Source organism: Ranitomeya variabilis, chromosome 4 (genome assembly GCF_051348905.1).
Source record: "Ranitomeya variabilis isolate aRanVar5 chromosome 4, aRanVar5.hap1, whole genome shotgun sequence".
In the NCBI taxonomy this organism is placed as follows: domain Eukaryota; kingdom Metazoa; phylum Chordata; class Amphibia; order Anura; family Dendrobatidae; genus Ranitomeya; species Ranitomeya variabilis.
In genome coordinates, this window is record NC_135235.1 from 727,006,551 (window position 1) to 727,028,969 (window position 22,419).

At 43.9% G+C, this 22,419-nt stretch overlaps 1 protein-coding gene across 2 annotated transcripts in view; it reads left to right on the forward strand.

The window, feature by feature from the left end:
• The first annotated feature begins 5,242 nt into the window (after nt 1–5,242).
• LOC143766681 (uncharacterized) overlaps nt 5,243–22,419 on the forward strand; it is a 60,999-nt gene continuing 43,822 nt past the window's right edge. The window contains exons 1-5 of one of the 2 annotated variants that reach the window (XM_077254535.1): nt 5,243–5,289; nt 6,644–7,392; nt 7,522–7,701; nt 7,784–7,907; nt 7,991–8,088. In XM_077254535.1, the coding sequence (XP_077110650.1) occupies nt 7,315–7,392; nt 7,522–7,701; nt 7,784–7,907; nt 7,991–8,088 (480 nt within the window). In that variant the 5' untranslated portion in view covers nt 5,243–5,289; nt 6,644–7,314. The remainder of the gene's footprint in view (nt 5,290–6,643; nt 7,393–7,521; nt 7,702–7,783; nt 7,908–7,990; nt 8,089–22,419) is intronic. The other variant, XM_077254534.1, reaches the window with a different exon arrangement.

Genomic DNA, 22,419 nt, shown 5'->3' on the forward strand with positions numbered 1-22,419 from the left:
GATTTGTGATAATTTATGTGGATGATATATTGAGTCACTTGCGTGTTCTGGAGGAGCATCGTGAGAATGTCAGACAGGTTCTCCATGTTCTACTTGACAACTATTTATTTGCTAAACTGGAGAAATGTCAATTTGAGGTACAGCAGGTCCAGTTTTTGGGACATTTGACTTCTGCATTGGGGTTTCAGATGGACCATGATAATGTCCAAGCAGGCCTTTTTTGGTTTTACCAAGCATTACAGAGATTTCTTGAAACCAAGATACTGGAAAGAAGCACAAAATAAGGTCTTAACCGATGACAAGATGAAAATAGGGGAGTATTATGCTCACCTGATGCAGTTGCGCCTTTGCAACATGTTCAACACATAAATCAGCTGCTGCAGAACACGGGTCCAGACCAAGCAAAATAGTTGATCCATGTATAAAGTGTCTGTACCTGTGCTGATGGTGAAGACTACCGGATATGGAGATTTTCCTTAAAAAATACTCTCATCCCAGGCTGGTGCAGCAGATTCAGCGGAGCTTGGTGGTTTGAGGGCTCATCCGACATTTTGTGAAAGCCCGGAGCCCCTGCACAGCCATTGCTGAATGCAGTGGCCATGGGAAAATGACGGTCAGAAGCGATGCATGTGCTGAATGAGATCTCGTTGGCCATTTTCTCGGAGGCCACCACATTGCAGCAGTGGAAGTGCAGGGGCAAAAAATGTTGGTGGAGCCCCCGCAGCACTGAGCATCACCAAACCTGCAGCACCAGCTTAGGATGAGAGTCAGATCATCGCCCGGCAGCATTGGACCACTGAACACCCGCTCTTCCCATCACAAAGCTGGCAGAATCACCCGACTCCTGCTGCTGCCACACTCTGGGTAAGTACATCTGGACTATAAGACGCACCCTCATTTCCCCCAAAAAAAATTTGTGAAAAAAATGCGCCTCGTACAAAAAATACAGTATGTGAAATTAAAGAAAAAATTCTTGCCATTATATAAATCATTTATAAATGGTTTTATTTAGTTCTGTCAGTAGTTTCCTATATGAGATGTGAACTTGTGATCAGTAAGTTTCTGAAGTCACAGGTATAGTGGTGTAAACATGTGCACCACTACTGAACTTGATGGATCAGCATCGAACTGAAAAAATAGGATTATTGGAAAAGAATCCATAGAACCAGAAGACGAATATGTAACTCAATGGTTGATAAGTAATAATAATGAATGTCAGCCTGGGGTGTTATATAGTGAGAAATGGAAGTGCTGACAAAACAAGAATGTGACTGAATCTTGTATGTGACGGCTGTCTATTCGAAGAGCACGTGTTGGTTCCTGATCGCGGCTGTTCTGGTAACAGGAGACATAAACCTAGTGAGCATGTATCGGGGTCAGCTACTATGGTGGAAGCTGATAGAATGTGTAGTGAATGGGAGTGAGGGACAATGAGGAGGTGTTGTAGATGAGGTGAATAATGTGATACAAGGAGCGTTGGCTGATCCCTCAGGCTACAGAACGGAGGATCCATTGGAGGAGCACTCTGGATGCCAGAGACAACGAAAAACACTGGGGGAATGTACTACACAGACAGGAATTGGTGGCAGCTGTGTAGTATATAATATAGAATATATAGGGATATGAAAATAATAATTGCCCAATTTGATATAAACAAACTATGTGTTATTATAGTAGAAATGTATTAAAACTGTAAATAAAGGTGATAAAAAATATGACAAATTTATGAATGTATTAGAAGTATGTTAAAAATATTAAAATAATTAAGATCCCCAATGAATAGACCAATAATATGATGAATATGACAATAAAATGTTATAATACAAAATACAATTTATGAAGTAAAATAGGTGGTGACAAAACTACATCTGTGATTTCACTGAGTCCATATGGAGTAAGGGTGCTTAGTTTATAAATCCAAAAGGTTTCGTTCCGATTTAGTTGTTCAATGCGATTCTGATCCTGTGGGGGAATCTCCTCTATGGGAAGAGATGTGAAAGCCCATGATTGAGAAAACCCTATTAAATATTGGAACAATGTAAGTTCAGCCTTTTGTGGAGGGGTTGGGTCGTCCTTCCCACATGTAAATTCTGACATTAGCATATAATCACATATATAACATAACTGGTGGAACATGACATGGGACTTCTGATCGGGAGAATTTCACCTGTAGAATTAAGGCTGAATTCAGAGACACCATGGCAGATCGTGTGACAACATAGACAATTTTTCATATCGCTTTTAATGATTTTATTTGGAAGACATGCCACTTTTAGTGAATTTTCCATCTTCTTTTTTATCTTTCTTGGTGCTAGGACATTTTTTAATAATGGAGCTCTATTCGAAATGTCAAAAAGGGATTGCCAGGTAATGTTTTTCCCACTCCAGCTGTCTGACATGCTCATGATGCTCCTACAGAGTACGTGAGTAGGGCCGGCGTCACACTGGCGTTTTAAACGGCCGAGTGCAATGCAATAATAAAAAATCGCATTGCACTCGGACCAATATTCAGCTATGGGGCAGCTCCCAGCAGCCGACTTTTTGTCAGCCGTTTTCCTCGGTCCGAGACAATCACAGCATGCTGCGATTGTCTCGGACCGAGGAAAACTCTCGGCTCACTCGCACCCATATAAGCCTATGGGTGCGAGTGAAACAGAGCACACCACTCGGATATCATCCGAGTGCTGTGCGTTTTAAGCGGACCCTAGCAATGGAGGAGATGGAGAAATTCATTTCTCTGCCTCCTCCGCAGCTGTGCTCCGATCCTCCCTGTGCGAGAGAATCGGAGCACAGACGCATGACACTCGGCTCCTGCTCTGCTGCGAGCAGGAGCCGAGTGTCATTAGCATATCGCATCCGATGATCTCGCATCGGATGCAATACGCCAGTGTGACGCCGGCCTAACTCAATATATCATCCAGGTAAACTCCCGCAAATCTACCCACCAGTGAGAAAAACATATAATTTATGAAATGTTCAAAGACTGATGGAGCATTGGTTAACCCGAATGGCAGCACCAAATGTTCAATCTGCCCCTCAGGTGTATTGAGTGCGGTCTTCCATCCGTCACCAGGGCGTACATGTATAAGGTTATATGCCCCTCTCACGTTGAGTTTGGAAACTCGTTTATCTCCAGGTAATTGGCTAAACAGGTCAGGTATAAGGGGTAAAGTATAGGGATTGGGCACCGTGATTTTACTAATCTCTCTAAAATCCAAGCATGGACGCAGCCCTCCATCCTTTTACCAAAAAAAACCCAGCGACTGGAGAGGTGCATGGCCATATATGACCCTTAGCCGGACACTGGAAGGGGTTAAATAAGTGAGATTTCAGCATTTTAGCTCCTGGTGTGGAGGTGATAGCACAATCATATGCCGCCATATACTAGACGTCCGGTAACTTTTTTAAATAGTGAGAAAATATTTACCTGAAATACTTACCCAGTTCAGAATGATATGCTTTGGATGGCTTACCAGCTTTATACTTGGATAATCCGGATTCTTGGTCCACAGGGGTGTTTTATATTGGGGAAGATATGCAACTTATAGATGAAGAAGTTTCACTTATATATGTTCATTTTTTATTGCATAGTAATATGTTTGTCCACATTTATTTATTTGTTTTTTATTAACTGCACATAATTATGTATCCTGATGCACCATGAATTTCTATACCTTATGTTTTTTCATGTATAATATTTATTATTATGATTACTAAGAAGTTGTATGTTATTTAGTGTATAGTAATTGTTATTATATTATCAAAAGACAGATATATTTAATAAAAAAAAAAATTTTTTATACGTTTTTTCATGTGGTAAATATGTTTAGCTAATTTATATTAGATTTAGTATTATACTCAAAGTTTAGTTCTGAGTATCGGATTGTCCTGGTAAAGTAGCTGGCGCAATATCCTTATAGCGGTAATTTTAATTCCCTGTTTTTTTCGCTTTCACCTTCTTTTCCGGTTCTTTCAGCATACGGTGAGCGCATGCGCAGTTTAGGGCGACTCCGTGACTTCCTACCCCGCCCCTTCCTGGATGCAGTGCGCTCCACGCCTGCGTTCCAGGCGTGCGGCAAGGGAAGTCACATTTTCCAGGAGAAGAAGCCCGAGAAACGACGCATGCGCAACAGAACACCGGCAATGCCGATATTTGAATCAGCTGGGAATACACGCCCTGGGTGGGTTTAAAAGTACGATGCAGCTAACACACAGTCACACCCCCATTTGAGGAAGCCAATATGGCGAAACGGCGCTGTCGGGGTCACTGATGGTCTCACAGAAAGTGTAAGTAGCAGTATTGATAGGCTGGGGCATGGTCATTTTTTTGCGGCACTTTGGTATTTTTGTTAGTTTTTCTGTTGTGATTGAGCTACTATTATGCCCGTATCAAATACCTTTGGATATAGCACAGAGCACTTTACATGGTGCCTGGTTTACTATATTTTGCTGCCAGGTATAATTTAGGGGTATTGTTATGTAGCACAAAGCACTTTACCAGATAGAAACACATGGCATGTCTAAGTGTATATGGAAGTAAAATAAAAATTTTTTGCACATCATTAGGCACTTTAAAACTCTTTCTATGTACATGGAGACTATGCATTGAAGTGCATAAGAATTAAATAATCTTTGCCAGCAGGAGCGCTTTGCCCTGCCCGCCTCTGGTTGAAATAACATATATTTGTAATATACTTTAACCACGGTGGAAAAACATATGATGTATTAATGTATATTATTTCTGATATCTACGTAGTCCTATGACATTTTGGACACTTACATAAATGTGATCATTGGTTATTTCGTATTTCTGGAATTCCCTTGTCTTTTTTATATGTTTTTATGTATTGTTATTGTTAATAAAAATATATTTATTATACCCATATCTGTCTTAGCCTCGGTATTTCATCAGTTATTTTCTGATGATTTTGAGATGAATTTAGCGTTTGGAGGTGACTAAATTTACGATTGGACCTTTTCATTTTTTGGTAATGTATACGTCCGGTAACTGGTGATAATTCCCTCATGTGTGGGGCCTATTTGTCTCCAGAGAAATCACACGTTACATTCCACACATAACACTGTGTAGAAAAGGCGGCGTGAGGTAATTGTGCCAGTAGTGAGGGGGAATAATGGCGGGAATGTCACTGAGGAGAAGTCTCCATGACCGATTTCACTCCAGAATGATATCATTCCCTGAGGCCCCTGATCATGTGACCCCCACTGACTCCTCCCCTCCTGTGACCTCATCACAGGTCCTGTGTGCACAGAGCAGCCATATATGTGGAGGTAAGTGCTGGAGATTCCCCATTACTGGGGGGGGGGCATTAACCCCTTCAGTACTGAGACTCTTGAGGTTTTTGTTGCCCCTTTATAATAATTATAACGTTTTTCTTCTGTTTCCTGTAATTAATACATACAAGCAAACTATGGAGGACAGGAAGTGAGGGAGCGGATTGTTCCCATAGTACAGGGCCCCTTTCTTGGCCCCACACAGTGTAATGCCCCCAATATGCCCCTTATGCAGTATATATGATGCCCCCACACAGTATAATGCCCCCATTATGCCCCTGTAATCAGGTGACCGGATACAACACACCGACAAACACAAGGCGGAAGTAACCAATATAATTATTTATTTCCCTGATAATGGGAATTGTGGTCACTATGGCAACAGTGAATAATGCAGAACAGGGTGATTACGAGGTGAAATATCCAATATCAGATACACAATGAATTCTCCGCCTCACTCTCACTAATAGCAGCCTCTAACCACATGTGACTTTAGCTACTGACAAGGGGGATTTTCCTGACACATATAGTCGACAACACTCTCTACTCTGCGAACACCGGCCATAGCGGGTGGGAATGACTGCCCGCATATCCCAACCCCAGGGGCACGATTTGGCAGATAAAATGGAGGCCGAGTCTCTCATTCAGTGTCTGGACCTTAATGTGTGGATCTCCTGTGTGTTTGTCTGTGCTAAAGAATTGGACACTATCCTGAGCAGGCGGACCCGCTGTATGTTGTATGGACTTTTTACTTTATGTTTTCACTTTGTGTTCTGGAAAAGGCTGTTCTTTTGTTTTGCTATCCTGAGCATTTTATGAAGTTTAAATAAACTTTCCTGGACATTGGAGCAATAGCAATTCCTGTGCCGACCTCAACCTCAGCCGAGTGAGTACAGACCTCTACAGAGGTTAGAAAGTAACTTATTGGACGCTACCTCTGGCCCGGCCTAATAGACCTTCACACATTGCAGCCCAGACACCATTATTAGGTATGTAATTTTTGTAGTATCTAGACCGCCCCATACTATCGAGTACTTGGGGGCAGAGGGCATTCAGCCGAACTCTGTCACACCTTCTTAGATGCCATGTTTGCTTTTCACAGCAGCAAGTGGTTAAACTGCCAGGGTTTTTGTTGCAGCCGCTCCTGTGCCCTCTCTGCGGTCTATATCTATGTTCTGGGGCCCAAAATAGTTAATTTGTAAAAAAAAAATGTTTCACTTGTTACAAAATAATAAAATATGTTTCCTTCTTTTTTATGTCTTTTTTTTAATTTTTACAAGAATTGTTGGAGCCAATTTTCTTTTGAAACATTTTAATATCTGATTTTTCTGGTGTTTTTCTTGCAATATAGGAAAGCCTAAGGCCAGAAATAAACCCCATAAACACTGTACATGGAGACTTTGGGATCAGATAATTTCTGTCCACGGTGTTTGTCAAAACAGCATTTTTTTTATAAAAGCCTCAAACTTCTGTGTGTGACTCAGAGCTGAGATCTAACGTGATAGAAGATTACAGTGCGGGGAAGACGGGAAACCTCCATATAGAGGCCGGTGGGGATGGAGTCAGTGACCGACTCTGGCCAAATATGTTTCTAGAGCCGTAGTAGGAGATGAAGATGTCGTCCTCATCATGAAGTAGTTATTTCTCCTGTCACGTGTAATGAATATCTCCTGCAGTATTACTAATGCCGATTCCAGGGTCGGGAAATGAGACGAGAATTAGCGTTATGGAAGATGAGTCTATGAGGAACGTATTCAGCTGCCGACTCCGAGGGAGAAACTGCTTGTTGTCTGTGGCCTAAATATATAGGTTTTATTAGGAGATGGAAAGAAGGAAACTAAATACTGTAAAATAATAAATCTCCTCATATGTTTCCCTTATTATCTCCAGTAATTGTATTATTACACAGGATTCTTATGATGTTACATCGGCTCATCTTCTTCTCATTCAGGTCTCTACAATATCGGAGCCTCTCAGTGAAGATCTTCTATATAAGAGAATTTCCTGATTTACCCACCAAAGATGGCTATGGACAGAGACAAGATGGCGGAGAGGATATTACACCTCACCCTAGAGATCCTCTTCCGGCTTACTGGAGAGGTGAGAGATTCTGATGACGTCACATTACATCATTCTTATCTATGGGAATAACAGATGGACAGAACTGGAGAGGTGAGGACTCTGGAAATGTCTGTAGTGAGATTTATTAATGTGTCTCTCCATATCCAGGATTACACAGTAGTGAAGAAGACCTCTAGTGAGCGCTGTCAGGACCCTGTGTCTGAGGGATGGGGAAGACCCCTGAGCCCTATCACAGGGCCTCCACCTCACCCCCTGATACATGAGAACATCAATGACCAGAAGATCCTGGAACTCACCTACAAAATGATTGAGCTGCTGACTGGAGAGGTGACACTGCTGGGAATGCTAGGACATTATACAGTAACGCTATGAAGGGATCGGGGGATGATGATATCATTGTATGTGTCAGGTTCCTATAAGGTATCAGGAAGTCGCCGTCTATTTCGCCATGGAGGAGTGGGAATATTTAGAAGGACACAAAGATATGTACAAGGACGTCATGATGAAGATTCCCCAGCCCCTCACATCACCAGGTAATAGACAGGACTAAATACACACGACCTATAATTTTCTTTATGTAAATTATTAGTTCAGTCCCTGTATGTGTTTCCTCCAGAACTATCCATTAAGAGGACAACACCAGAGAGATGTCCCCATCTTCTTCTTCCACAGGACTGTAAACAAGAAGATCCCAGTGTTCCTCAGGATCATCAGGTAGATGGAGAGCAGATGTCATGAGATCTCCCTTATGATGTGTAGACGGCTGTGAAGGTCTTGTGCTCAGTCTTGTTTTATCCACTAGTATATACTCGAGTATAAGCCGACCCGAGTATTAGCCGAGACCCCTAATTTTGCCACAAAAAACTGGGAAAACTTAATGACTTGAGTATAAGCCTAGGGTGGAAAATGCAGCAGGTACCGGTAAATGTCAAAAATAAAAATAGATACCAATAAAAGTAAAATTAATTGAGATATCAGTAGGTTAAGTTTTTTTGAATATCTATATTGAATCAGGATCCCCATATAATGCTCCATACAATTCATGATGGGCCCCATAAGATGCTCCATATTAAAATATGCCCCATATAATGCTGCATAAGTGAGGATTATGGCCCCATAAGATGCTCCATACAGACATTTTCCCCATATAATGCTGCACAAATGCAGATTATGGCCCCATAAGATGCTTCATGAAGATATTTGCCCCATATAATGCTTCACAAACGTTGCTTATGGCCCCATAAGATGCTCCATACAGTCATTTGCCCCATGTAATGCTCCACAAACGTTGCTTATGGCCCCATAAGATGCTCCATACAGTCATTTGCCCCATGTAATGCTCCACAAAAGTTGCTTATGGCCCCATAAGATGCTCCATGTAGACATTTGCCCCATATGCTGTTGCTGCGTTAAAAAAATAAATCACATACTCATCTCTCGTCGCTTCACCGCCGCCGCTTCGTTCCCCGTCCTCTGCAGTGATTGTTCAGGCAGAGGGTGGCGCGCAGACACTAATCATGTCACTGCGCCCTCTGACCTGAGCATTACTGCAGAGGACGGAACGCAGCAGTGGAACGGGGAGCAGGTGAATATCATGCACTGCTTTATACTCACCTGCTCCTGGCGCGGTGCAGTCCCTGGTTCTCCGGCGCCGGCAGCTTCTTCCTGTAGTGAGCGGTCACATGGTACCACTCATTACAGTAATGAATATGCGGCTCCACCCCTATGGGAGTCCATATTCATTACTGTAATGAACGGTACCATGTGACCGCTCACTATAGGAAGAAGCTGCCAATGCCGGGTAACCAGGGTCTGCGCCAGGAGCAGGTGAGTATTAGACAGCTGCTGCTCCCACTCCCCTGCCGACCCCTGGGTATGACTCGAGTATATACGGTATATGTTTTATACTTAGAATCATAGTTTCAGTTATATTCCATTGGTCCTCGTGTTTCCATATGCAAATGAGAATAAGGATGATCTCTCTACACTGTGACATCCATTCAAATATTTGTAGACTGTTATTACGTCTCCTCTTAGCCTTTTTTTTTTTGCAAAAGAAACATTCCCAAATCCAATCCCTTCGCGACATGCTCCATACTAGTAGGAGGTGCTATTGTGCCCGGGGCAGTATTAGTGCAGTGCCGCGAATACCGCAGCCTCACGGTGAGGGCCGCGGCGATCGCGTGTGGGTGTCAGCTGTATGTGACAGCTGACACACGGCAGCAATGACCACGATCGGTGCTATACCGATCATGGGCGTTTAACCCCTTTGATGCCTCTGTCAGTAGTGACAGCGGCATAGAGAAGCATCGCACAGGGAGGGGGCTCCCTGTGTGCATCCCTCAGAACAATGCGATGCAATCGCATTGTCCTGAGGGTCTCCATGGAGACCCCAGCACCAAGAAGGCCGAGGGTTTCTTCCAGGTCCTGCAGGGAGGTGGCTTGCAGGACCTGAGACGCCTCCTTCACTGCCTGTCAGATCGCTGATCTGATACTCTGCAGTGCTAAGTTTCAGATCAGATCACTCAATCCACATAAAAAGCAAGTCCTGTTGTGAATTCTGCTCTTGGGCTCCCTCCGGTGGTTGTTGGTGGTAATACAGTTGTCCCTGGGTTGCAATCCTGGGCAGGTGTCCCTGCTGATTGCGGCTCTGACTGGGGTATTTGGGTGTGCAGGATTCATTAGGCCTTGCCAGTTGCCCATTGTTCTTGGAGGTTTTGCATCTCTGTCTGGTTCCTCCTGCCCTGCTGCCAAATCAGCAAAGATAAGTGTCTGTTTTTTGTTTCTGCAGCACACATGCTGTGTGCTTTACAATTCAGTGCTATTCATTGTTTTTTCTTGTCCAGCTTAGACTGTGTTTGGATTTTTTCAGTCAAGTTGGATTCTCAGGAGATGCAGATATACATTCCATGTCTTTAGTTAGATGGCGGAATTTTTTTATTATCTGCTGTGGATATTTTTAGGGTTTTAATACTGACCACGAAGGCTACTTTCACACTAGCGTTAACTGCAATACGTCGCAAATGCGTCGTTTTGCCGAAAATACGCATCCAGCAAAAGTTCTTGCTGGATACGTTTTTTCGTCATAGACTAACATTAGCGACGCATTTGCGACGCATTGCCAAACGTTGCGTCCGTTTTGCGACGCTTGGGCGTGTGGTAGCGGACCGTCGGGAGAAAAAAACGTTACATGTAACGTTTTTTGCTCCCGACGGTCCGCTTTTTCCGACCGCGCATGTGCGGCCGGAACTCCGCCCCCACCTCCCCGCACTTCCCCGCACCTCACAATGGGGCAGCAGATGCGTGGGAAAAATGCATCCGCTGCCCCCGTTGTGCGGCGGAGACCATGCTAGCGTCGGGAACGTCGACCCGACGCACAGCGACGGGTTGTTCCCGACGCTAGTGTGAAAGTAGCCTTAGTATTCTGTCCTATCCTTTCCTATTTAGCTAGCGTGGCCTCTTTTGCTCAATCCTGATTTCTGCCTGCGTGTGTCTTTCCTCTAAGGCCGGCGTCACACTCGGCGTAAGACAATACGGTCCGTTTTTTACGTCCGTACTACGGCCGTAATACGGAGAAATGTTCCCAAAATAGTGATCCGTAGTCAGGGTGTGTCAGCGTATTTTGCGCATGGCATCCTCTGTATGTAATCCGTATGGCATCCGTACTGCGAGATTTTCGCGCAGGCTTGCAAAACCGACATCTAATGGATTTATGTGCTCAAATGTTAGGGAAAACATATATACAGTATATATATATATGTCATTGAGACACATATATATATATTCTGTATTTAGATTTCATTCAGCGCGATATCTGTGAACAGCTGGTAATTCAATTGCCGGCTTTTCATTTCTCCTGCACAAACCCGACAGGATATGAGACATGGTTTACATACAGTAAACTATCTCATATCCCCATTTTTTTTGCATATTCCACATTACTAATGTTAGTAGTGTGTATGTGCAAAATTTCAGCGCTGTAGCTGCTGAAATAAAGGGTTAAATGGCGGAAAAAATTGGCGTGGGCTCCTGCGCAATTTTCTCCGCCAGAATGGTAAAGCCAATGACTGAGGGCAGATATTAATAGCCAGGAGAGGGTCCATGGTTATTGGCCCCCCCGTGGCTAAAAACATCTGCCCCCAGCCACCCCAGAAAAGGCACATCTGGAAGATGCGCCTATTCTGGCACTTGGCCACTCTCTTCCCACTCCCTGTAGCGGTGGGCTATGGGGTAATGAAGGGTTAATGCCACCTTGCTATTGTAAGGTGACATTAAGCCAGGTTAATAATGGAGATGCGTCAATTATGACACCTATCCATTATTAATCCAATTGTTGGAAAGGGTTAAAAAACACACACACACATGATTTAAAAGTAGTTTAATGCAATAAACACAGCGGTTGTTGTAATAATTTATTGCTCTCTCAATCCATCAGCAACACCCTCGCTTGGAAAAATAATAAACGCACAAGATACATACCTTCTGGTGAACCGTCTCGTCCCACGAAGTAATCCATCTGAAGGGGTTAACTAATATTACAGGCAGAGCTGCGATAAACCACTCGCTCGTGCCTGTAATCCCCGGGTGCTGAAAGGAAAGCAGTGATCTATACTTACATTGAGTTGCGGTGATGCGCCCTCTGGTGGATGTTCTCATGAACTGCAGCCTGGGAACTTTTTCCCACGCTCCAGGTCATATGAGGACATCCACCAGGGGGCGCATCACCGCGACTGAAGGAAATGTAGGTCAATGACCTACATTTCATTCATTCGCCGGGGATTACAGGCACGGAGCACCGCTGCATTTAGCAGGGCTCCTGCCTGTAATATTAGTTAACCCCTTCAGATGGATTACTTCGTGGGACGAGACGGTTCACCAGAAGGTATGTATCTTGTGCGTTTATTATTTTTCCAAGCGAGGGTGTTGCTGATGGATTGAGAGAACAATAAATTATTACAACAACCGCTGTGTTTATTGCATTAAACTACTTTTAAATCATGTGTGTGTGTGTTTTTTAACCCTTTCATACAATTGGATTAATAATGGATAGGTGTCATAATTGACGCCTCTCCATTATTAATCTGGCTTAATGTCACCTTACAATAGCAAGGTGGCATTAACCCTTCATTACCCCATATCCCACCGCTACAGGGAGTGGGAAGAGAGTGGCCAAGTGCCAGAATAGGCGCATCTTCCAGATGTGCCTTTTCTGGGGTGGCTGGGGGCAGATGTTTTTAGCCACGGGGGGGCCAATAACCATGGACCCTCTCCTTTCTATTAATATCTGCCCTCAGTCACTGGCTTTACCATTCTGGCGGAGAAAATTGCGCGGGAGCCCACGCCAATTTTTTCCGCCATTTAACCCTTTATTTCAGCAGCTACAGCGCTGAAATTTTGCACATACACACTACTAACATTAGTAGTGTGGAATATGCAAAAAATAGGGGGATATGAGATGGTTTACTGTATGTAAACCATGTCTCATATCCTGTCGGGTTTGTGCAGGAGAAATGAAAAGCCGGCAATTGAATTACCGACTTTTCACTAACAGCGCTGCGTATTTCTCGCAAGTCACACTGCAGGTCCGTGTGGAATCCGTATTTTTCTCGCCCCCATAGACTTTCATTAGCTATTTTTTTTTTTTGCGCAATACGCTGACAAACGCAGCATGCTGCGATTTTGTACGGCCGTAGAAAGCCGTATATTACGGATGCGTAATATACGGCTAATAGGAGCAGCCCCATTGAGAAGCATTGTGCCGTATGTAATGCGAGTTTTACGGACGTAGTTTCTGCGCTCTTACGTCCGTAAAACTCGCCAGTGTGACGCCGGCCTAATGCTCAGTCAATATTTGTGGGGGGCTGCCTATCCTTTGGGGTTCTGCTCTGAGGCACCATAGAATTCCCATTTCCATCTATAGGGGTATTTAGTCCTCCGGCTGTGTCTGGGATGTGTTAGGTACACCCCACGGCTACTTCTAGTTGCGGTGTCAGTTTAGGGTTTGCGGTCAGTACAGGTTCCACCTACTCCAGAGAAAGTCTCATGCGGCTCCAAGGTCACCGGTTCATAACAGTACAACTGGCCAACAATGAGTTAAATGCATCTCAGAAGAAGGGAAGAAAGGTGTTGAGCCATTTTTTTTTTCTGTAGCCTGCTTTGTCTTTCCTTCCCTCTTTTTCTCTGGGTGGCTGAGGAGTCTTGTGCTAGCATGGATGTTCAGGGATTAGCTTCTCGTGTAGACCAGCTTGCTGCTAGGGTACAGGGTATTTCTGATTATATTGTTCAGACTCCAGTTTTAGAGCCTAAGATTCCTACTCCTGATTTGTTTTTTGGGGACAGGTCCAAATTTTTGAGTCTTAAAAACAACTGTAAACTGTTTTTTGCTCTGAGACCTCGATCCTCTGGTGATTCCATTCAGCAGGTTAAAATTGTCATCTCCCTGCTGAGTGGCGATCCTCAGGATTGGGCATTTTCCCTGGAATCTGGGAATCCGGGCTTGCTTAATGTAGACGCCTTTTTTCAGGCTTTAGGATTATTATATGATGAACCAAATTCTGTGGATCAAGCGGAGAAGAACTTGTTGGCCCTGTCTCAGGGTCAAGAAGCGGCAGAATTGTATTGTCAGAAATTTAGAAAATGGTCTGTGTTGACTAACTGGAATAATGATGCTTTGGCGGCAATTTTCAGAAAGGGTCTTTCTGAATCCGTTAAAGATGTTATGGTGGGGTTTCCCACGCCTTTCGGTCTGAGTGATTCTATGTCTCTGGCCATTCAGATTGATCGGCGCTTGCGGGAGCGCAGAACTGTGCGCGCTGTGGAGTTGTCCTCAGAGCAGATGCCTGAGCCAATGCAGTGTGATAGGATTCTGTCTAGAACAGAACAACAAGGATTCAGACGTCAGAATAGGTTGTGTTTTTATTGTGGCGATGCTTCTCATGTCATTTCAGTCTGCCCTAAGCGTACAAAGAGGATCGCTAGTTCATTTACCATCAGTACTGTACAACCTAAATTTCTGTTATCTGTGTCCTTGATCTGCTCATTGTCATCATTTTCTGTCATGGCGTTTGTGGATTCAGGCGCCGCCTTGAACTTAATGGACTTTGAGTTTGCCAGGCGTTGTGGTTTTCCCTTGCAGCCTTTGCAGAACCCTATTCCTTTAAGGGGCATTGATGCTACACCTTTGGCTAAAAATAAGCCCCAGTTTTGGACACAGGTGACCATGTGCATGGCGCCAGCCCATCAGGAAGATTGTCGATTTCTGGTGTTGCATAATTTGCATGATGCTATCGTGCTGGGTTTTCCGTGGTTGCAGGTACATAATCCTGTGTTGGATTGGAAGTCTATGTCTGTGACTAGTTGGGGATGTCAGGGGGTTCATAATGACGTTCCTTTGATGTCAATCTCCTCTTCTTCCTCTTCTGAAATTCCAGAGTTTTTGTCTGATTTTCAGGATTTATTCGATGAGCCCAAGTCCAGTTCCCTTCCACCGCATAGGGACTGTGATTGTGCGATTGACTTGATTCCAGGCTGTAAGTTTCCTAAGGGCCGACTTTTCAACCTGTCTGTGCCTGAACATACCGCCATGCGGAGTTATGTTAAGGAGTCTTTGGAGAAAGGGCATATTCAGCCATCTTCTTCACCGTTGGGAGCGGGATTTTTTTTTTGTTGCTAAGAAGGATGGCTCCTTGAGACCCTGTATTGATTATCGCCTCTTGAACAAGATCACGGTCAAGTTTCAATACCCTTTACCTCTGCTTTCCAATTTGTTTGCTAGGATTAAGGGGGCTAGTTGGTTTACGAAGATTGACCTTCGGGGGGCATATAATCTTGTTCGTATTAAGCAGGGGTCTAGTTTCCAAAATGGTGTCACATGTGGGGGTTTCCACTGTTTAGGCACATCAGGGGCTCTTGAAACGGGACATGGCATCTGCTAATTCCATCAAATTTTGCATTCAAAAAATCAAATGGCGCTCCTTCCCTTCCAAGCCCTGCCGTGCACCTAAACAGTGGTTTTCCTCCACATATGGGGTATTGGCGTACTCAGGAGAAATGGCACAACAAATTTTATGGAGCAATTTCTCTTGTTAGCCTTATGAAAATGCAAAATATGGAGCTAAAAAAAGATTTATTTGGGAAAAATGTGATTGTTTTTCTTTTATTTCCACGCTATAAACTTCTGTGAAGTTCCCTAAGGGGTCTGGTTTCCAAAATGGTGTCACATGTGGGGGTTTCCACTGTTTAGGTGCGTCAGGGCCCAGGGGCTGGCTGGCAAATTTTAGCCTGGGGGCAAGCACAATGCAGTGGCCCACTGTGACGCGGACCGTGGCCCATCTTAAGAGCCAGAACGGTGCCAGAGTGAGTCTCTCAGAAATGTATTGAGTTGTGACCTATGATACACTCCATGAAACACTGGATCTGCTGGAAGGTCACAAAGGAGCACAATGGGAGCAACACTGAAAACAGATGATGATGGCAGAGGGTTAGTATAAAGCAGGGAACAGGAGACTTACATTTAGAGCACCACTCCAGCACTGAAGAAAAACAAATTGCTAGAGCGGTGCTTTAAACACCGAGAATTCTCATACAGTTAGCCAAGATCTCATCAGAGGTGAACTTTCACGAATAATTTCCAGCACTTGAAATTGAACTAGTTCCAAGAGATCTCGCTCCACGGACATGATCATAAAGGCTTCAAGCAGGTCTTGTCCCATTGTAACCCGCAGTCTTGTCTTCATGAGTTTAAGCTTGCTGAATGCTCTTTCACATGCAACTTGTGAGAAAGATGGAGTCAGTAAGTGCTCATATGCCACAGTCAGAGTTTCATAGGCAGCTGTAGAGATTGTACTTCATGAGTAATCGGTGACAGCAGAGGAAGCAATTTTTACATGATTTGCATTTCATTTTGACGTCTGTAGGTACACCCCATTCATCTCCATCTCCTCCATATTCTTCTGTAGCTGCAGTTGCTTTTTCTGGTTCATCCAAGTGCACCATCAACTTAGGAAAGAGGTTTGCTAAACTTCTGAGCTCACTAATAAGAGCTTCTTCATTAACTTTTGATAATTCTGAGATTCTTGTTAGTTTACCTTCCTTGAGTAGGTTGGGGTCATTTTGAATATTTTCAAAAAATTTTGGCTGCAAAAATTGAGTATCAATTATCAACTGTTTATTTTCTGAAAATCTTTCAGTGAGGCTTGTCAAAATCTGATCTAAAATTGGCCTGTATACTTCCACACGAAAACGTTGTGTTTGATCAGCCGGCCGTTCATCAACTGAGCTTTCACCTGCCATTCTTTTCTTTCTGCCAGTCCTCTACACTTGGATCTCTACTTCAATCTCCAAGAATGAAATAATATCACGACTCGATATTAGATCATTCATTGTTAATGCAAACTGTGTATCAGTTTCTTTAATATGTTCACATGTTATCTTCTTAAGCTGGTCAATCGCATTTTCAATCATTGCCCATGCTACCATAAAGTCAAGGCTACTTTTCTGCAAATATTTTGAAACAGGCCCGATAACTTCAAAAATAGGAAGAAACACGTGTGCTGTTAAGGCTAGGTTAATGCAGCCCATTCAACACATGCGTTAAACGGGCTGCATTAACACAAGTGGCGAAATTCGATTGCGCTAGCGCAGATAGAGCTAGCAGATGCTCTATCAGCGCTAGGCGTGACGGACCCGGAAACGCTGCAGCCCACGTCTCAGGGTCCGTCACACAATGACGGCACATCGCTAGCGCAAGCCCATTTTGGGCGTGCACTACCGATGCCCCCGAAATAGAGTTTAATGGCAGCGTTAACGGACTGCGTTACACTGTGTTATGCCACGGTGTAACACAATCCGTCTAACGGACTGCCTGGATGCAATGTGAACCTAGCCTAAAATGGTCTTGAACTTGCACAGCTTTTCATACCGGGATGCAGCCTCAGATGCAGTTCTTGAATCACAGTTGTGCATTTGTGAGATTAAAAATAAAACCTCAATGGCATCCAGAAAAAGAGATTGCTTCTCCCCAAATAGCCAATTAAGTTCCTTCTCCTTTGCCCACCATCTTGTTTCTCCAATTTTCTGTAATCTTAAAAGTTTTTCATGACCATGGCGTTTTTGAAGTCGTCCTCCCCAAATGTTCATTCGCTTGTGTGAATCTCCAATAAAGGATGCCATGCGATTTAACAGCCCAAAACAGTTTTTTGCCTCAAGGACCTCCCAACAATCGGAGATACAGAGATTGAGGATGTGACTGTAGCAACAGATGTAAATAGTCAGGCACTTCTTTAGCAATCTGTGCTCGTAAGCCTACATATGAACTTCAAATATTTGCTGCACCATCAAATGATTCTTCAGCGATCTTATGGTAGTCAAGTCCAAGTACTTTGAAGTTAGCCATTAACAGTTCATGAAATCCTCGACCAGACGCATCTTTTACTGGAAGAACAGAAATGAGTCGTTCCTGAATCTCTTCATTTTTCACATACCTTAAGAGAACTGTTGCTTGATCTACAATCCCTGCATCTTGAGTGGAATCAACTTGGATGCTAAATCTCTTTTCACCAATTCCAGAGACTATGGCTTGTTTTACACAATGACCCACTGCCATAACAACTTTATTAGCGGTCTTGTATGATAAAAAGTCACTAAACTTCCACGACAAACTGCAATTTTCCCGGCTGTTCCTCGTTTTTCTTTTTTCACTCTCTTGAATACTTTTTTCAAGTTGATTTTTTTAATGGTACGTCATAATGGGATAACAGTAAGATCATTTCCAAAAAATGACCATGGTTAATTTCACTATTGTTAAGGTTGTAGAGTGACTCTTTGGTTCCATGGGCACGAGATGGCAAGCCTTGCTTCCCTAATAGTTTTACCACATCAAAAATGCGTTTCCTGACTTCAGTATTCTGAAGTACTTCGTTCTTTCATTTTGAAGCTTGAACTGGGTTTATTAACATGTCGATGGTTTTGTTTTTCTTTGCTATGAGTTATGCATTAGCGGCATCACAATCAGGGCCGTATTTAGAGTTTCTGCTGCCCTAGGCACTTTTAGCGCTGCCTCCCCCATTGGTGAGTATGGCACTATCGGCAGTGACTTTGGCAAGAATCGCTGATGTGAAAGTCTCCTTTTGCAGCAGATCAGGCAGTTTTTTCACATCTTCCGCGTAACGGATCACTTACGGCAACACTGCATTTGGCTTCATTCATTCCCTATGGGATTTGCAGCACTTGCTGTGATCTGGCAAATGCGGTACCATACCTCCCAACTTTTGAAGGGAAAGAGGTATAAAGGTAAATTTTAGGCCACGCCTCTGACCACACCCATTTCACAACTAGTCACACCCATATCCAAGTCCCAACCACACCCATTTAGCACTGCTGATCACACTGTTTCATATACAATAATTATAACAAAAAAAAAACATGGCCACACAATGCTCCATAATGTATAATGGCCACACATGATGCTCCATACTGTATAATGGCCACACATGATGCTCCATACTGTATAATGGCCACACATGATGCTCCATACTGTATAATGGCCACACATGATGCTCCATACTGTATAATGACCGCACATGATGCTCCATACTGTATAATGGCCGCACATGATGCTCAATAGTGTATAATGCCCCCCTCCCATCTTGTATGCATGGCTCATCTTCCTCCCATCCCATATGCATGGCTCATATTCTCCCCTCCTCCTGTATGCATGGCTCATAATCCCCCCCCCACCTCTCATATGCATGACTGATATTCCCCCCTATGCGTGGCTCATCTCTCCACCCCCCACCCCCCCCTGTATGTATGGCTCATCTCTCCACCCCCCCCCCCCCCCCCCCGTATGCATGGCTCATCTCTCCATTTCTCGGAGGTGAAAAAAAAAAAAATACGTTGCTCAGGTGCCGCCCCCCGCAGCGTCCCCGCCCTAGGCACGTGCCCTCGAGTGTCTAGTGGCAAATACGGCCCTGATCCCAATGGCTGTTTGGTAATTCATGTTTTATAACAGCTTGGTAGCAGTGTCTAAAATTTGTAGAGCCATCAGTAAAAGGTGAAGCAGCATTTGAAATGCCAATGCATATGCTGCAGAAAAAGGCTTCAATTTTTCGATTTATCACCTTCAAGATTAGCCAAGAGCGCACAACATGATCTCCATTTTGTCCTCCGATAATAGAAATCTGCCTCCTCAAATGGGATGTGGTTTACTATTAAACATTTGAAAACCGTAAATCGTTAAAGCAATATGGACATGGTGACATTTGATTGGTCTTCAAACTGCCAAAAGCTCCATCATTTTTAGTGGATAATGAAAATGATCATACATTTAGGTGCGACTTAAAGATATTCGAGCAGAAACCAGATGAACTTAATATGCTCAAGAAAATCCATGAACTCAAAGTAAAACACCATGCAAAGATTGGGTGCTGTACGTTCACGCTTACAGCCACTACCATTATTGTTAGAATAATATTTGGAGTGTCTTTCTTTAACATTGTGATTATGTTAAAGCATGCTATATCATATCCCTCTTAAGGTGCAGTTAGAGGGCCATATACAGTAAGTTGGACTGAAATTTGCCCACAATGTTACCATGGCCCGCAGCTCTCTGGAGCCAAGCACAACTGCTGCATATGTATCTGTATATTGTGGACAGATTTCAATCCGACTTATATGGCCCTTTGACTGCACACTTATGGTTACTGTAGAAGACTCAAAAAGTCTCATGCCAGAGAGTTATGTGGACCAATAGACTTACTGTTGAACCCATACAATGCTCTATGCACTCGGCTCTTGCAGGAGCTAGGCATTTCAGAGTATTCTTTTGACTAATCGGGGAACCCCAATGACTGGAAGCACAAAAGCCTTTGTTTGTATATGATTGATACTTTTTAAACATTTTAAGCCATAATTTAAGGAAATACATAAAGTAACAAGTAATTTATGTTAAAAACAAGTAAGAGTGACTGCATGTAGCCCTACGACCTACTGCCATTTTTAACCTGTCAGCTTGTTTGTTGTTGGTGTGGTTTGGTTGCCCCCTGGTTCCTTCTGAAGGGGATTTATTTATATCCCACTCCCCAATTCCCGGTTTGGAACTTGCAGCTCTCTGGCACCCCCTTTACCTTCAGGTCAGATTAGGTACTGCACCTAGGGTAATTCGTCGCCAGAAAGGCTGCCTGCTATGTACTGGCTTTTGGGCTCACTGCAGCCAGGGCGATTTAACTACTCCCACTCAGGCGGGAACAATAATTAACAACGCCGCCGTGGCTACAAAGCTTCCCAAATGCACAGAACAAAGTATGCTGCCACCAGCTCCGATTTTCACAAGGATTATCGGGTCCGGAGCCAACCCAAATCAGTAGCGTAATTCACTTCAGAGGAAGCGACAGTTCGTTTATAGAGCAGAAGACAAACTAGTAAATTATATATTTACCTCCATAAAAAGGTAGGCAGTGTTTACAAAGTATTAAAAGGATACAGTATTATAAAGAAGACAATTCATGTGTGCATTACAGATTACAAATAAAATAGGATTAACAATGAAAAGAGAACACTTACAGGTCGTTCAGATCATTTCATATTATCATGGCAGCCATGTGCTCAGGAGATACCGTATTTTCTGCTGTATAAGACGACTGGGCATATAAGACAACCCCCAACTTTTCCATATAAAATATGGAATTTGGGATATACTCGCCGTATAAGACGAGGGTCATCTTATACGCTCACTCATCTTATACGGCGTGTGCGGATGGTTCCCAGGATCTGGAGGAGAGGAGACTCTCCTTTGGGCCCTGGAATCCATATACATGTAAAAAAAAAGAATAAAAATAAAAAATATGCATATACTCCCCCTCCGACGGCCTCTGGCTCTCAGCGGTGCAAGCGGCAGCCTCCGTTCCTAAGAATGCATTGAGCGTAGGACCTGCGATGACGTCGCGGTAACACGACCGGTCATGTGACCTTCTAACCCTGGGAACCATCCAGGATCGCTCCCTGCGCACGCCGTACCCGGCGTATAAGACGACCCCCGACTTTTGAGATGATTTTCAGGGGTTAAAAAGGCGTCTTATACTCCGGAAAATACGGTACATCCAGGTACATTAGAACAGCTTTGCCGGGCTGTTAGCTCGCTTCCTGGGCCAAGACTAACTCACAACTCAGCAGGAATAAGATCTATGCCCTCTTGTCGTGACATCACTAAGTGGGCTGAGTAACGACATGCATTCCTCTTCTACTATTTTACGTCTCTGAGCCTCCAGACACAGACATTCCTGGGTCAGTAAGGGATGGGGAACAAGTGGCTGTAGGAGATTGGTCCAGTGATTCTAGTGAGGGTTTTGAATTACACATACAAGCAGCAGGCAGAGAGAGAAGAAGGGGGGGTCGGAATAGCCCACAGCTTGTCTTGTCAGCTTTAAGGGACTTAGCAGAGCTCACAATACACAATCAGATACCTCATGTTCCTGACAGGTTGCCCCAGTTCTTTCTTCAGGGATTTACCTTTATTGTCCCCACATCTCACACCAATGTGTCACGAATTGGTGTGGTTTGGTTGCCCCCTGGTTCCTACTGAAGGGGATTTATTTATATCCCACTCCCCAATTCCCGGTTTGGAACTTGCAGCTCCCTGGCGCCCCCCTTACCCTCAGGTCAGTCAGGGAACTGCAACTAGGATAATTATTTGCCAGAAAGGCTGCCTTGCTATGTACTGGCTATTGGGCACACTGCAGCAAGGGCAATATAACTAGTCCCGCTCAGGCAGGAATTATAATTATCAAACGCCGTCCGTCCCTGCCAGTTTTGCCCAACCAGCTCAGAATGCTTTGCTGCCACCAGCTGCTATTACTATGATTAATAACGGGTCAGGAGCCAACCCAATCAGTAGCGTGATTTACTTTAGAGTACGTTGGGGGTAAGCAGGGGTGTAACTACAACAGGTGCAGGAGTTGCAATCGCACCCAGGCCCTGGAGCCTAGGGGGCCCTCAAAGTCCCTTTGGCCTATAGAAAAAGACTATTGCTATTAAAGATTTAAAATATTT